This window comes from Emydura macquarii, unplaced genomic scaffold (assembly GCF_026122565.2).
Source record: "Emydura macquarii macquarii isolate MOO-44397 ecotype Brisbane River unplaced genomic scaffold, CSIRO-AGI_Emac_v2 contig_1451, whole genome shotgun sequence".
NCBI classification, from domain to species: Eukaryota; Metazoa; Chordata; order Testudines; family Chelidae; genus Emydura; species Emydura macquarii.
Genome location: NW_027131588.1, coordinates 8,593,299 through 8,608,878, shown reverse-complemented (window position 1 = coordinate 8,608,878; position 15,580 = coordinate 8,593,299). Strand labels below are relative to the sequence as shown.

The following is a 15,580-nucleotide window of genomic DNA, read 5'->3' as shown; positions in this document are numbered from 1 at the left end:
CTACATAACTCCCCGTTCTGAGTTACACAACCTACAGAGCATGATTTAAGAGCCACGTTTTTATTCAAACTCAGAATTTTGGTGTTGTGGTGTAGTGAGAGTCTATTTAGGTTGATATGCTAAAGTTTTATTGTTAAATTTTGTACATGCACCTAGAAATGTTATGACAATTAGGGTTTTGTTTGTTTATTTGTTTTTTAAACTACGAAATAAATAATGAAACAGATACCAAATGTCACAGCTAGTGAAACTCTGAAACAGAGAAAAATGTCAAGAGTGTTGAAGGAAAAAATCTGAGGAAAAAATATAAAAATAAGCAGCAAATTTGCTAAAAAACAAAACAAAGTCTTCTCATCCTCTCACATGTCCTTTTGCAAAAATTAATAGCATCAGGAAAACCCAGGTTAAACAATTATTTCATGCAACCAAACATTAAGATAACTAAATCCAAATATATATTCTTTTGCCCATAATACATATTGTTTTTGCCTCTTTCTTTAAATGTATTTTTACTTCTGGACGTACCTGGTAGAACCAGGGGAAAACTTGACCTTTGGCACGATAGCGACTGTTCACAATACTAAGGAGGGTTTCTATCACCATAGAAATCCAGTGTTTTGTGGGAAGAAAATCAGGTTCCGTCTACAGGTGATGAAAAATAATATAAGCCAATAAACATTAAATAACCGCTCCCAAATATTCATCCATTTCTATTCTTAACTAGGCCACATTCAAGGATAGAAGACAGATTCAGCAGCTGATGTGCCAGCTATGAAGTATTTAACTACTCAACAAGGGCCTAATTCTGCCACTCTTACTCATGCGTAGCACATTTTATTCCACAAATCATTCCATGAAGTTAGCAGCGTAAGATATTCGGTGACAGCAAAGATGGCTGAATGAGGCCCAAAACAGCAGCAGTAGGGGGGGAAAAAAACACAACCCTGAACTGTTATGGTTTAATGTGAGCAAGTAGCTGGGTGTATCAATTCTCCCAGAGTCAGGCATAAATTAAATGTGGACACAAAAATCATGTATGAAAACTAGAATAATATCAGCTTGAATGAACAGCATGATATTCTCCAAGGACACTAAGGTTAAATCTTTTGCTCCCTTGAAAAATGACATGGGATCTTTAATTCTACATGGGTAGCCACTAAAAATGGGCAGACAGGAGCACAGTTTAAATGTCTCTGTCAAAGGGTCTCTCTTCATATTCCGTTTAATGGTTTGTGCTCTAACAAGGACAGAATGTATTAAAACAACAGTTGCATAAACAGAACATGCACATACAAAATAAACAGTAAACTGAGGTGTCATTATGACACAGGAAATGCAATTTACCAATGCAATAAATAATGCATGGATTGAAGTCTGCCATTGTGGATGACACCTCTACCATTGCAGTACCCTGATCCAGGCCCCCTGTAAACAGACTGCAATTTCCCTTCTGGAAATGAGCCCTGAATGCCCTTTTCCCTCTACAGTCTAGACAGGAATAAACTAGGTAACAATTTTCTGAGCAACAGGAAGCAATATGTGGCTCAGTCATTACATTGTTAGCAAAATAATAATAATGATTAATATTGTGTGCTTATGTAGTGCTCTCCACCCGAGTGTCTCAAGGTGCTTTCCAAACATGAATGAGTCCAGCCTTAAGATGTGTCTGAGAGGTGTTATCCCCACTCTACAGCTGAGGAAACGGACTCAGATACATTAAGACTGGCCCAAGGTGCCCTAAAGACTGTGACAGAGCCAGAAATAGAACTTAGGACAGAACAAAGGATATTATTCTACTTGAGAAAAGATGAAAAAAGCTACAATTTGGAGTAGGAAATCACATGGCCCTATTTCAATACTCCATGAGAAGTTAATTTAGGAGGTGTAAGTGGATGAGAGCTATGGTACACAGGATATCAATATTTTACGAATGTGCTTGATTGGATTTGTTCTCTGGCACCCCTTACAGAGACACTTCACTCCTTCTCCCAGAAGCACTACTTCCACCATCACATGACCCAGGAATTTGAAGACAGAACATAAGTCATTATATTTTTTTGTTCATTAGCTTGATAAGGTTTGTTTGAAATCATAGATGAACCAACATACTGAGATATAGATGTAGTTTTTTCCACAATTCAGAAGTCAGTTCTCAAAGGGGCTTATTTATGAATGCTTCCTTTCTTGGTTTCCTGGTAGAACTAACTTGCAAGGTGCTTGGCAGGTCACTCATATAAAAAAAATCAGTATTGCCAACCCCAAAAATGCAAATATCATGAAAAGATAAAATCACAGTTTCAGGATCTGTTTTTTGATTTTTGAACTCTTCCTACCCATAACTGTCTGACAGTGTTGCCAATGTTTACATATTTATCACACACACAATGTGATTTTGGTTCTTGTTTCAGGAGCTCTTGCTAGAAAATGCAATCAGCCATGGTGGTAGACACTGTACAAATACTTAGGAAGAGATTGCCCTTTCCCCAGAAAGCTTGAAATCTAGTGAAAAGAGACGGGAATATGTTTGTGATATGGAACCTGGAATGGGACACACCCTACACACCTCATATAGAAACAACCAAAACCTCCATTAGGTGGAAAAAGAAGGTTACTTACCTTGTAACTGCTGTTCTTCAAGATGTGTTGCTCATGTCTATTCCGTGATAGGTGTGCGCACCTATCATGGAATGGACATGAGCAAGCACTCGAAGAAGAACAATTTTTAATCGCTACTGAGCTGGACTAGAGTCAAACCGGTGACCCATAACTGTGAAGGCTCTTTAGCTGTGTCCTCAGTTCCCTAATAAAAGCTAATGTTACATCTCTGAGAATGTGGCTTACTTTCTGGAAACGTAGATTGATTAAATCAAATTCAAGTTCCCACTTACTTTGGAGCTAACGCAAGGAGGCTTTTCAACACACTGGCCACACAAGCAAAATTCCCTGCTCTGAATCTCAAACACACACTACAGTAAAATGCCTCACCCTGTTCTGACAGCTGCTATTCACACTGAAGTAAAAACACTAACAATACAAGAATGAAACAACTATCAACAGGAAGTCCAAATAAACGTAACTTAAAGATTGACCTAGTACAGGGTACCACGGTAACCTAATGCAGACTGGGTTTCAGAGAAATCTCCAGGAAGTCAGCCAGCTGAACACCAGCTACATGATGGAGATAACATGCAGAGTCTTATAGAGTCAGAGCAAGAGGATTGGGAGACCACAAAGTAAATCTTTATTCCTCTCACTCTGACATCCATTGAGTCTTAAAGATAGATAATTTTTTTCACTTAAACCCCCGTAAGGCTTTGCATTTTGACGACGTTTTTCATCAATTACAAAGGCTGAATTATTCTCTCTCCAGAGCCTGTCAAAACTGTTCCTGACCTGGTCAGAGTGGTCACTGCAGAACAGTGTGTGGTATTCCCAGCTGCTGAGGCCCTTTACAGTGCTTCCAGTCCATGCAGATCCATTGGAAAGGTAATTAGCGTGAGACAGACTCAGACTGTTAGTATGAGATGACAAACTGAAAAGTTGGACATAATAATCTTCCTTTTCACATTTAGCTACACTCGACATTTCCCTCTCCTCCTGGTTATATTTTCTGTTATATGAAGTGTTTCAAGCTGCTTCTTGAGCCACACTACATAAAAATGTGTACTGTGTTCAACTGAGAAACACCAGCAACTCTTCATCACTTTACCAGCTGAAAAACTGATTTATGTTAATAATGATCTTCAAGCAGAATTGGTGTTCTCCTTTCCTTACCAAATTAACAAACCAAGGTTAAGGGTTTGAGGTCAGTATAAGAAGAACGCCCAATGAAAGTGAGGGTGGTTCTCAGAGCATAGTCACTTTTCCTATCCCTAGTCTGACACAATGACAAAAGTTGTGTGTGTAATTATTTATATACATAAATCACACACTCACATATATTATGGATATATCTATTTCTAAAACAAATGATCCTTTCCATAGATGAATTTAGAGTTTATGGCAAGTACCAGATTGCCAGTCCCAGAAAGTGAAGTCCTCTATTGAGCTGCAGGACAGTTATAGCACAGGCAGTGGTAATGCAATCTCTCTCAAAACATCTCATTAAATCTGATCTGCAGGGTCAGAAGGCAGTCTGGAGAGGTCTCAGCATCCATTGGATCTTTCTATTCTCTGACAAGATTGACAACAAATGTGTTAATTGTGGTGTTTTATGTGAGAAGGACACACTTAGAATGAGACCACTAAGCTCATTTCGCAAAGAGCAGAGCTATCTGATGGTCACTATTGACCAGGACTGAACATGAACTCATGAGAGAGTGAGGGGTTCTGCATTCTATTACCAGCCTCCTCAACCATGCAACCTCCCAGTGCTTTTGTTTTGACTGTAAGTCACATTAAGACAACAAAAAGGTGTTTCTACGGTTTAACTCACCTCTGGCCCCTCTTCAGTGTCTGAAGAAAGGCTATTTTCATATTTCGCTACAGCAACTGCAAGGCCCGTTAAAGCTAAGAGACAGTTTCCTTTTACCACTTGGCTCTCCCTATTGAAAAGAATCAAAGTAATCAGCCAGAGACATAAGAGATCCAGATAATGAAATACACTGTAATAAGTGGGGATGCGCATGCTACCAGAGCTCTGTATAGCAAATACCAACCTTTGAACGAGATCCTCAAAGCTAACAACCATCTCAGATGGTTCATTGACCCAACGGAAGCACCCCACACGTCACCCTCACACCACAGTGGAGGAAACTAAGCTTGTTGTTTCGATAGTTCTCTTTTTTCTCTTTGTCATCCAAAGCCTAACACAAACGTGTGTGTATATGTATGAGAGTGAGTGAGAGAGACTATTACTGCATTCAAGTTGCTACAGAAAGTATATTGAAGCTAAATAGTCTGCCTCACATCATTAATATCTGTGAGATTTTGCTTTTGCTGAAAAGATATAAAATTCTTTCTATATAACTTATCTGGTGGTGGTACTTAAATCTTGCAAAAATCTTAACATGGCTGAGTCTAGCAGCCACACTTCCAGAAGCATGCAGCTCTTCCCTGGTACACAGGTTGGAACACTCACACAGCTGTGCATGAGATTTACTGACAATACAGGATAAACAGACATAGATATACACTTCCTAAACATGTTGGTATTTTAAAGTTTCATGTTATAGACTGATTAGTTTCCAATAGCCACCGTGGGGTTTAGGTGAATGAGTGGCTTAGCCATACTCTCTTTCAGTATACAGAGAAGAGACAGTGAAGCAGTAATCATGTCTGCAAAGTTAAAATGCATAAAAAATTCCCAAGTGTCAATGAAATTATAAGGAGAAAACCAGCACCAAGTTTTTTTTTACCATGTGAGACATCAAGCACTACTAGAGTTATGGCCAACACTGACATTTATTGAATATGAATTATACTACAATGCAATAAAGCCATTTTTAGGCACAAACACTCTGTGCTTGTGTATGTGGGGAAATGAGGAGGAAAACTGGGTTTTCATATGCAAGTTTTCCCATTGATTAAAATTTAGATCACTATCGTCTTGATTTTGAAAATTGCTAGGGAACTGGCATTCTTATGAGCTTTTCCTCCTAAATTCCTTGAGATATTTTTTCTTGAGATTTTCCTAAAATCAGGACATTGGTGCTCAGATTATGTCCAGAGAAAGGACTGAAAAGACAGGCTCCAATTACTTCTCTGTCATCCTGTAGTCTACCTTTTAGGTATTATGTAAAACAGAATATGAAATACCATCATATTGGATGCTAATGTACAATTCTGGTTAGATTTCATTTTGTGTTTTTATACACTGCATCACTGTTTTGCATATCCAGAAAGACTGTTCAACTACTACTATAAATATGCACCATTCTGAAAGCTCAAACCCCTTTTCCTGTCTTTAGAGATTTCTTTTTGCATTTGAAAATAGTTTTTTGATAAGGCAGATGAGCATCTTAACAGAAATTCTCTGACCTTTCAGCTCTGGAACACTAAATCCAGGCCACTTTGGAACAGAGATAGCTAAAATAATTTGTATTAGGTGGCTAGTTCATTTCTCAGAATATTCTTCTTATGTTACCTTAAATCACTTCCTAATTTATTTATACAGACACTTATGTTGAGGTGTATTGCCTGTTACAGTGGTTGATCTCTAAAATGCCTCAAACTGTTAGAAACTTTTAAACTGGCCCCACCTCACCTGGGTGCCTTACATTTATAAAAAAAACAATCCATTGTAAAAGAATAAAATATTGTCCTCTCAGCATAAAGCCCAACCCACAGACCCACAAATCATCTAGGTTCTATGAGAAAAACCAAAAACGTTTCAAAGGCTGAACCACTCTATCCTGAAATTTACTGAAATTAGACGCATAAAACATAGCAAAAGGCATGGTCTGTCCATGGGGAATTCCCTTGCAGCTAGCCAGGAAGAGAGTTTAACCCAGGAACCAGTGAAAAGTTACCCAATGAACTAATTTGACCAGTGAAGTACTTTTATGACAAAAACCTTGTACATTCTTTTTCAAGAAATTGGCTCTTGTTACTTAGAGACAGGAAATGACATTCTGTGGGTTCATTATGTCCCTGTATTGTATCTTGCTCTGTATAGTAGTTACACAAAGGATTCCAACCTTTACTTCTCTATCTTTTCAGAGATATTTAATGAGTAGCTAAAATAGAGAGTTCAATTTTAAGCAGTTCCTCTTCTTCCTCCACTTTTTTCTCCTCCACCTAGGAGTGAACTAAATGAAGGTAGACTCGCAGGGGAATGTGTGGATGTGAACATTTCCAACTGCAGCATTCACCAAGGACAGGTGCATAGTTAAAGAGGCAAAAACTTTCAAAACCTTTACAGAAAATTTGATTATGTAGAACTGCAAGAACTCAGAACACCCCAATTTATTTAAAACTATTCTTCTCTGCAGATGCAGCAGGTACCACCCACTGAATCAGCCTATGTGATGATAAACAGCAGTGTCGTTCCATCACTGCTGTGATCTCCATGACAGAACCTGTGATTTTAAGAACTATTTTTATCCAGAATCGTGGCTTTTGGCATTTGTCTGGTCAAGTGCAAGAAGTTATTATCCAGGTTGACCAACCACAGAGCATAGTGAAGTGATGTCCATTGATGAAGTGTGTGCATGCAAGGAAGAAATCAAGCCACTGGCAACCATCCCTAAAGCCTTTCAGTGGTGGGATCATAGTGTTCGCTGCTGGGATCACCTGAGGGTGGGATCACAGTGTTCACTGCTATCCCAATGCCATCCGCTAATATGCCAATGATGGCCTGAAATCTGCATCTATCTTCAGGAGGGAGAGGCATCTGGATACAAGCAGGAACCGTTCAAAGTGAGAGACAGAGAGTTAGCTTTGAAGAGGTGATGGTCCACCCCAGAGACAGCTGAGAGGAATAAAAGGAATGACTTAAAGGAAAATACAACGAGTGTTCTGTGGCACTTTAAAGGAAAATAGTTTGCCATACAAGATTGGATCAATAGTGCACAGAGTGGTATTCTGCTGCCTTTTGAGCAGCCTATGCCAACTGCTTCAGACAATGCACCTAGCCAACTGTACAATGCAGGGAAAGATTCCTTCCTTACACTTGTGGTGATCAGCTGAAATCATTAAATAATGGAAAAACATTAATAAGGAATATTGGCTTGCATCACCCACAGTGAAAGAACCCCAAAAGAAATAACTCTCTAGCCTCTAATAAAGGAACAATTCTTACGTCGAAGCACCCTTGATAACATCAGTCAGCATGTCTCTGACCCTGCAACAGAGACAAAAAGTAGAGTTAGCACATTATACTTTACATTGTAGCACAAATTTGGCCATGACTCATTTTCCCTGTAGTCCTCCAAGTGACCACTCTATGTTAGCAACCATCACATCTGGTAGTTATTTTATAAAGCTTTCTGTAAAGTAGTAAGAAGTGTCACCTACCATCTTACATTTTTCACATCCTTAAATCCATTAAAACCATACTCTAAAAAGGCTCTTATTTGATTTTATACCACATTTTGGAAAATACAAGTTCATGCAGCAGCCATAAAACTGATCATCTAGCTACTGCATATAGCTTTCCAGGTCGATGTTTTATGCCCCAGCCTACTAAAATAAAAATAGTCTACAATGGAGAACTATAACAATTTATCCAGCATTTATTATACTCCAGAACATAACTATGGGTGGTTAAATTATCAGGTGGTGCAATATTCTAAATTTATTGAAATGAAAGCTTTTAGAGCACCTAGAATTCTTTGTTTGTTACTGTGATCAATTTACAACACTTTACTTGACTGCATTTGTTTAGTTTTGCATTCATATCCAGACAGAGGCTGAGCTGCCATAAATCTTTTATACTGACAAGTTTTTTTAATATATAAATCCCTTATACCACAATTTACAATATGAAGTAGTAAATCTTAACTAGTATTGTTAACCAACCTGAAAAGATATCTATCCTTCAATCAAATTTCTACAACACATCATAATAAAATGTTTGAAATTGCAGCTATAAAACAGAGTTTATAGGTGACTCATACTTTAAAGAATAAAATCAATGTTTCATTTTTAGACACAATATTTATTTTTGCATATAGTAACATAAACCCCCACCTAAGTTGAAACACATACATTGACACTGAATGGCACAACCACTAATGGAAAACTCCAATATAATGGTGCAAAAATACATTAAACAGTAAAATTGTTGGTTACCCTCTCCACTGTAGCACAAAGTCAAAGTTAAGATTTAAGGGTATGTAATAAATACTGGTAAATACCTAATAGGTCCTCTGAGTGTTGGGCCCTCCTTTGACCCTCACCTGATTCTGTAAGGTGAACAGCACCCTCAAACCCCCTTTAACTCAATGTGAATTGAGGGTATTCAGCACCTTACAGGACTGAGCCCATGAGGAAGGGCCTGGAGAGACTCAACTTCCTTACAATTGCACGCCTGGTTCCTTTGCTGACTTAGCACTTATATTTGCACCTGGATTTTTAAAATACTATTTAATTTAACAACTTAGGTTAAGCAATTACAAAATACTGGGGAGAGGAGACTAAGTCAGATTTCAGTGCTCCCTTCACCTAAAACAATTTTGCAAGAATCTCTTCTACTTCCACCCTACCTCAGAGGTTCTAGGACAGTGGTTCTCAACCTATTTACCATTGTTGGCTGCATATGGAGCTCTATATGTGCTATGTGGGCTGCATCCACACAATATATATACTATCTGTATGGCCCTGAGGATGCCACATGGGCCGCAGCTGTATTCTGATTGGGCCACAAACGGCCTGTGGGTTGAGAACAGACACTTCCCAACCTTATGGGATACAGAAGATTGAATTCAGTGCCATTGGCAAAAATCTGCTTCAAAAGAACAGAAAATCAGGTCTATTTTACCTACCATTCATTCAGTGCTTAGTTGAGTAAAGTAACAGAGAAATTACATTTTCCTTATAGAGTATGACTTTATACCAACTGAAGATTTAAATCTATTATTATAAGGACCATCTTGACTTTTTGTATGTGAGTGTGTACATATATATATATAAATATACAGAAAAATATATCTATAATTGAGTAACAGAGATATCTATAATACACACACAGCTAAATCCTCAGCTGCTATAAAAGCAACATTGACTTCAATGAAACTACACTAGGGGTATGTCTACATTGATTTATCACAGATCGATTTATCCAGATCGATTGAGTGGAAGTGAAGACCCACTTACTGATTCGGAAGTCGATTCAATAAAACCACCTCCAAAACAAGCGTAGTGCTGTGTCAATGAGTACCAAGTTCTCATTGGTGCAGCATAGTGGAGATGGCACGCAGAAGAGAATTTAGGAAGTCGACCAAGTTACTCAAGCTACTCTGTGTAGCTACTCTTGCGTAACTCCAGTCGACTGCCGCCAAATTTCCCAGTAAGTATAGACCAGGCCTAATATACACCAGCTGAAGATCTGGACAAGAGTACCCTTCTTTAAAAATATACACACACATCCCTTTAAGGTTTTGTATTGGGCCCATCATCATGGTATCTCAGAATGCACCCCAACCTCCTCCCTCCAAAACGGTCTTTACAAGAAATGTAAGTTTTGCCATGATATAAAGTCACACTCAATAAGGACAGCATCATTTCTGTCTTTGTTATTCAATTAGGCACTGAGCAAAAGGTTGTCTCATAACAGGATATAAAATAACTGCAGTTTTCAATTCCTTCCAGCTACTGTCACTACGAGGTTCCATAAACTGCAAAGGGTTAGCTACCTGTGAATAGAAGCATCCTTACCTACACTCCCTTCTCTCCATCTTTTTTAAAACTAGAGATCATAGCTGTTTTTTCTCATTAGCACTCATACTGATGATTAAACTTGCAACTTTAAAGTCTTTGAAGTATCTCCGCCCTTTTGCCTCCTCACTTGCAGTTACAAGTGATGAGGAGCAGACAGTCATTCCCTTACCAGAGCCAGGCTGTAAATTGTTTGTACTGCACCTCTTCAGGATCCTCTTTTCCATGTTTTAACTGCATCTCCAGCTCTGCCTGTCGCCCCTGCAGAATCACAACATAAATCAGAAGGAGATCTTACACGGGTAATAATCCTGAGATTTCTGTGGGAACACTTGTGTAACAGATGTAACCTTTCCCTTGAGGATCATCATTGGACCTAATTGTTCTTGATACGATCCCATTGTAACATACAATGTATTAAATGAAAGAATTGCAATTTTTGATTCCAGAAAGAGCAGGGTGGTTGCTACAGATACAAAAAGTGGTTCCAGCCACTTCCATGGCCCTTCCTAATGATGGAAGGGAACGTATTCCCTTGTAACAAAAAAGAATCAACAAACTTGTACCCCACAGAGAAGATTTGAAAACCAACCACCTCAGAGGTACGAGAGCAAAACCTGTTCACTTAATGCATCGTTTAAACTAGAATTTCTCATTCTTTTACTTGCTACGACTATCCTCTTTGCTATCTTTCATGACTGTTCTAGCTGCACCTCAAAGGATGTGTTGTTGGATTCATCACAGTGGTTTATGGGATGCTTCTGTGATCTAAGAAAGACTGATTGGAATGTGTTAAGCAAATCTGCTCGGTAGGAGACTGGGAATGGGAGTGGAGGTTTAGCTTCAACATCCATACTGATTTTAGTAAATTTTGATGGAAAAATATGAGCCCAAGCACCGTTTTTCAAACATTCATCGTTATGTGGGAGAACACAAGAGAGTAATCTCTGCAAAATCCAAGTGTCATTCACAAAATGTGAATCAGGGCTTGTCTACAGATTTAGTGTATGGCAAGCCACAGTGCGAATCTTCAACATGCTAGTGTGACACACACTGACTGACTGCATGGACCCTGCTGCCATGCACTTGAAGTTCCACAGTGCTCTTAAAAAGAGAGTGTGTCAAAGAACACCATGGAACTTCTAGTGCGCAATAGCAGAGTCCACAGTATGCTCTGATCTACTCCCATTCCAACCACACTATGGAACTTTCAGTGCATCTACAACTAGCTAGCTGACCATGTGACCTTGCTGCCACACACTAAAACTCCATCTAGACCAGCACTAAGATTAATTAAAGAAGCGTGATCTTAGTAGTAAGGACCAGGAGTCAGGACTCCTACGTTCCATTCCCAGTTCAGTCACTGATTCTTTATGACCCAGATTCAGTGGAGCATCTAAAGACATCTTGAACTTTAAGCACATGCTTAAGTCCGTTCCAATTCCACAAGGCACCTCAGCATGTGCTTGTGCACATTGCTAAGTCCAGGCCTGTATGACCATAGTCATGTTAGGTATGTCTACGCAGCAACTGGGAGTGTGCCTCCCAGCCCGGATAAACAGAATTGCACTAGTGGGGTTTGAGCCAACATGCTAAAATAGTGACACAGACCTTGCTGCACTAACAGAGGCTCAGGCTAGCCACATGAGCTCAAACCCACCCGACCCCCGGGGTGCAAGCTTGGTTGGCTAACCTGAGCCTCTGTTGATGCAGCAACATCCACACTGCTATTTTTAGGACACTAGCTCGCTAGCATGAGACTGTCTTCCTGGGCTGAGGGGCTCACTCCCAGCTACGGCGTAGACATATTTTAAGGCTCTGTCATGCAAGGCACTTAAGCATGTGCATACTCTCAGTGAAAGTCAACGGGACTTCTCAGGTGCTTAAAGCAAAGCACATACTTAAGTGTTTCACTGGACTGGGGACAGAGTGCTCAGCACCTTGCAGGACTAAGCTCTTGGGTTCTCTGTGCCTTAGTCCCCAATCTGTAAAATGGGTATACAACTCCCTCACAGGGATACAGAACTACTTATTGGTGTGAACTAATTAACTAATATTGTGAAGTGCTTTGACAGCTTCAGATGAAAAGTGCTGCAGAAGCATAAGGTATAATTATTATTCTAGTTATCTGAAAAGAGGAGCAAGTAAATACATGGGAGCAGACTTCAAAGGTACAGTGGTATGCCTCAATGCCCCAGTAAACAACAGAAAATTCTAGAGACGATTTCAGAAGCAAAGCTTCTCACGAAATCTTAGTGTTCGTGGTAGATGGATGAAAGAGGAAGGTAACAAAATATAGGCAACAAGCACCACTCTCTATAGTTAAGATCTAAAATCACTATTTAAAAAATAAGTTTGCTAGTTCTGTTTTGTAACAAGGATGCTTCTAAATCTGACATTTTGCTGCTAACTAAAAAGTGATTTGCTTTGAAAATGGTATCTCTAGTGGTGCCTCATACATGTAAAAATTCGGTTATCTCACCACATAGAGGATACTTCCATGAAACCTTTGAAATTTGCTTAGCAGTTTGAGCTGCTCGTACTGTGAAAGCGTCCAGTATCACTTGACATACATGGGGAGAAAACATGAATCATCCTTGATAGCCAGACAAAGCAAATCATACATTGCTTTTGACAGGAAAGCTATTTATTACTACAATTTTATAGATTGGAACCCCTGTGGTCTGGAAATCAGGCTGGGTAAGCTCACTGGAACAGATTCTCTGGTTAAATTTCCAGTAAATCCTGGTTTGAGGTGAGTCAGAAATACCACCAGCATAGTCTCTCTTACAATATGACAGCATTTCCTCTTTCTAGTCCTGACTGAAACAAAGGAGTAAAAAGAGAAGGGGGGGGGAAGACTTAAGTAAAATATTTAGGGGGGCTGAAGGGAGCTCAGTTTCTTTTCTATCCATATTGTCTGACTCCCCAGTATTTTCATACAATTCCTCTCCTCTAGGGGTTTTGCGACTTCCTCTGTAGCATGGGGCACGGCTCACTCGCTGGTGGAGTCTCTGTACCTTAAAGTCTTTAAACCATGTTTTGAGGACTTTAATAACTTAGTCATAGGTTAGAGGTTTAATTACAGGAGTGGGTGGGTGAGGTTCTGTGGCCTGCATTGTGCAGGTGGTCAGACTAGATGATCATATTGGTTCCTTCTGACCTTAGAGTCTATGAGTCTAGCTGATTAAAATACAAGGTAAGGGATGAAATTCTAAAAGTGATACACAGTCAGAACTACTGACCCCAAAGGAACTCTGAACAGGAGTAAGGCTAGGAGTGCCAATTCTTAAGCAAGAACCAGACCTATGTGAAATTCACCTTCCTCAGACACTGGCTGTGGCTGAAATCTTATCAACCTTTAAGCTGAAGACTGGGCTTATGTTTATTTAATTTTCTTACATTCAAGTTAAAATGCAGATTCTTTTTTAGAAAAAAGTGGATATATTTGCAGGGAAATCCTGGCTGGTAAAAAATACACAAAACATCACACAACTCAAATTACCTGTAAGACTGCCTTGTATGTTCTATTCATAAATCCCTGCCAGCACTGAGGAAGCAGGAGAGAGCGGTGCCATTCAGAAGGCTGGATGCTAACCTGCACGACATACCAAACAGGACTTAAATGATATTAGAATTAATTGAACAAGAATGCAATTTACGTCCCCTGCTAGCGACATTTTATCTGTTTTGTATTGTGCTTAACTCCATAAAAGAAAAATCAAACACTAAAGCTAAAAACAATCTAGTTAATTGAAGGGGTATTTGAAAGTTTTTCAGTAGAATGGGTTTAATGGGTTTCATTCTGCTTTCAGCCACACAATTGAAATGCCACTGAATTCAATTACGATTTTTGCAGTGCTATGTTCGTTACAGTACTTTACAAGCATAAGACAATGTCTGTATGCTCAGAAGAGTTTACAAATTAATGGGCTGATCCTGAAAACACTCAAATACAATACCCACTGCTATGATTAGTTTACAGCAGCACTTATATACTACACTGATGGATGCTATTTCAATAGATTGAGTGGATAAATTGATCCCAGTGAGGTCAGTGGCATTTTACTCACAGTAGTAATTACTACACTTAGTAGTGTTCGCAGGTTTGGGCCCTAAACTAAACATATAACAAATAAGGCACGCAACAGAAATTTTTTTTAAAAAGAGTGATTTAGTTTGTTTGTATTTGCCATTGTGGTTTGGCTTGATAGTTCCAGGTTTGGTTGTTTTTTTTCTTTAAATGTGAGTTATACTTTAGAAGTGCTATGTTACACACAAAGAAGTAAATGACAAAAAAAAAAAAAAGGAGATTAACTGTGGCAGGTTAACCAAAGTAGTGAGTTTTAAGGAGGGACGGAAGGTGGGGGTACTAGTCAAAAGAGCTGCAATGGGGCAACAGAGTAGATTTGGACCCAGTCTTTATAAACAAGCATTTTTTTTAAACAAATGCATTTATTAAAAGAAGGCAAAAAGCAGTTTTGTGGGAGACAGTACCAGGATAAAATAAAGAAGGAGATCATTTTGCCTACAGCAAAGCCATGTTCTTGATCATTAGTGGCAACTAGGAAATACGTTGATCTGAAAAATCTCTTCCCAGTTACAGAAAGCAGGCCATGTGCTAGTAGTTCTACAACCAATTTCAACCACATATTGAATTTGAAAAACAAAACAAAACCCTGTTAACCTTGAAGGAGGAACTCAGGTCCCAATCCTGCAAACCAATCCACGTGGGTGATCCTTGGATGGGAGACTCAAGCCTTCCCGTCAATAAGTACCATAACAAATACTAACTTGCAAAGACTTTATTTTCAGAGCATGCTGAAAAATGAAATATTTTATCTTAAAACTCAGAATGGAAATTTTCACAACTGAAAAGAAGTGGTCTTAACAACAATTTCATTTTCTTCCTGTTGGTAAATTGGTATCCGGCTGTTCATCTCAGCAGAGCCTGCCTCTGTTAATCATTCATATAGCTTAAAAACAGTTTGTTAACTAAAGCTGTTGTACTTCACCCAAAAGTAGCTAGCTACATTGCAATGGGACTGCTTAAGTGATCAGAACTAAGCGTATGTTTAAGTGCTCTGATGATTCTGAGAATTTAGGTCCCGATCCATGAACTGCAACCATAGGTAAAACATAGCAAAGAAGGAAATTCTTGCCAAAGAAACTGGAATAATTTCATTATGTTGGGGTACCCTTAAAAGTAACTAAATATCAAGACCCAAAAACCACAAATACCTCGAAATTTGTAACAGAAAAA

The 15,580-nt window shown here is 39.0% G+C and overlaps 1 protein-coding gene across 2 annotated transcripts in view; it reads right to left on the bottom strand.

Annotated features, from left to right (window-relative positions):
• Nucleotides 1–15,580, bottom strand: part of FOCAD (focadhesin) — a 197,284-nt gene that overhangs the window by 32,800 nt on the left and 148,904 nt on the right. For both annotated transcript variants that reach the window (XM_067553150.1, XM_067553151.1), the window contains 5 exons: nucleotides 13,823–13,915; nucleotides 10,490–10,578; nucleotides 7,742–7,783; nucleotides 4,436–4,544; nucleotides 526–642 (listed from right to left, as the gene is read on the bottom strand). In XM_067553150.1, the coding sequence (XP_067409251.1) occupies nucleotides 526–642; nucleotides 4,436–4,544; nucleotides 7,742–7,783; nucleotides 10,490–10,578; nucleotides 13,823–13,915 (450 nt within the window). The remainder of the gene's footprint in view (nucleotides 1–525; nucleotides 643–4,435; nucleotides 4,545–7,741; nucleotides 7,784–10,489; nucleotides 10,579–13,822; nucleotides 13,916–15,580) is intronic.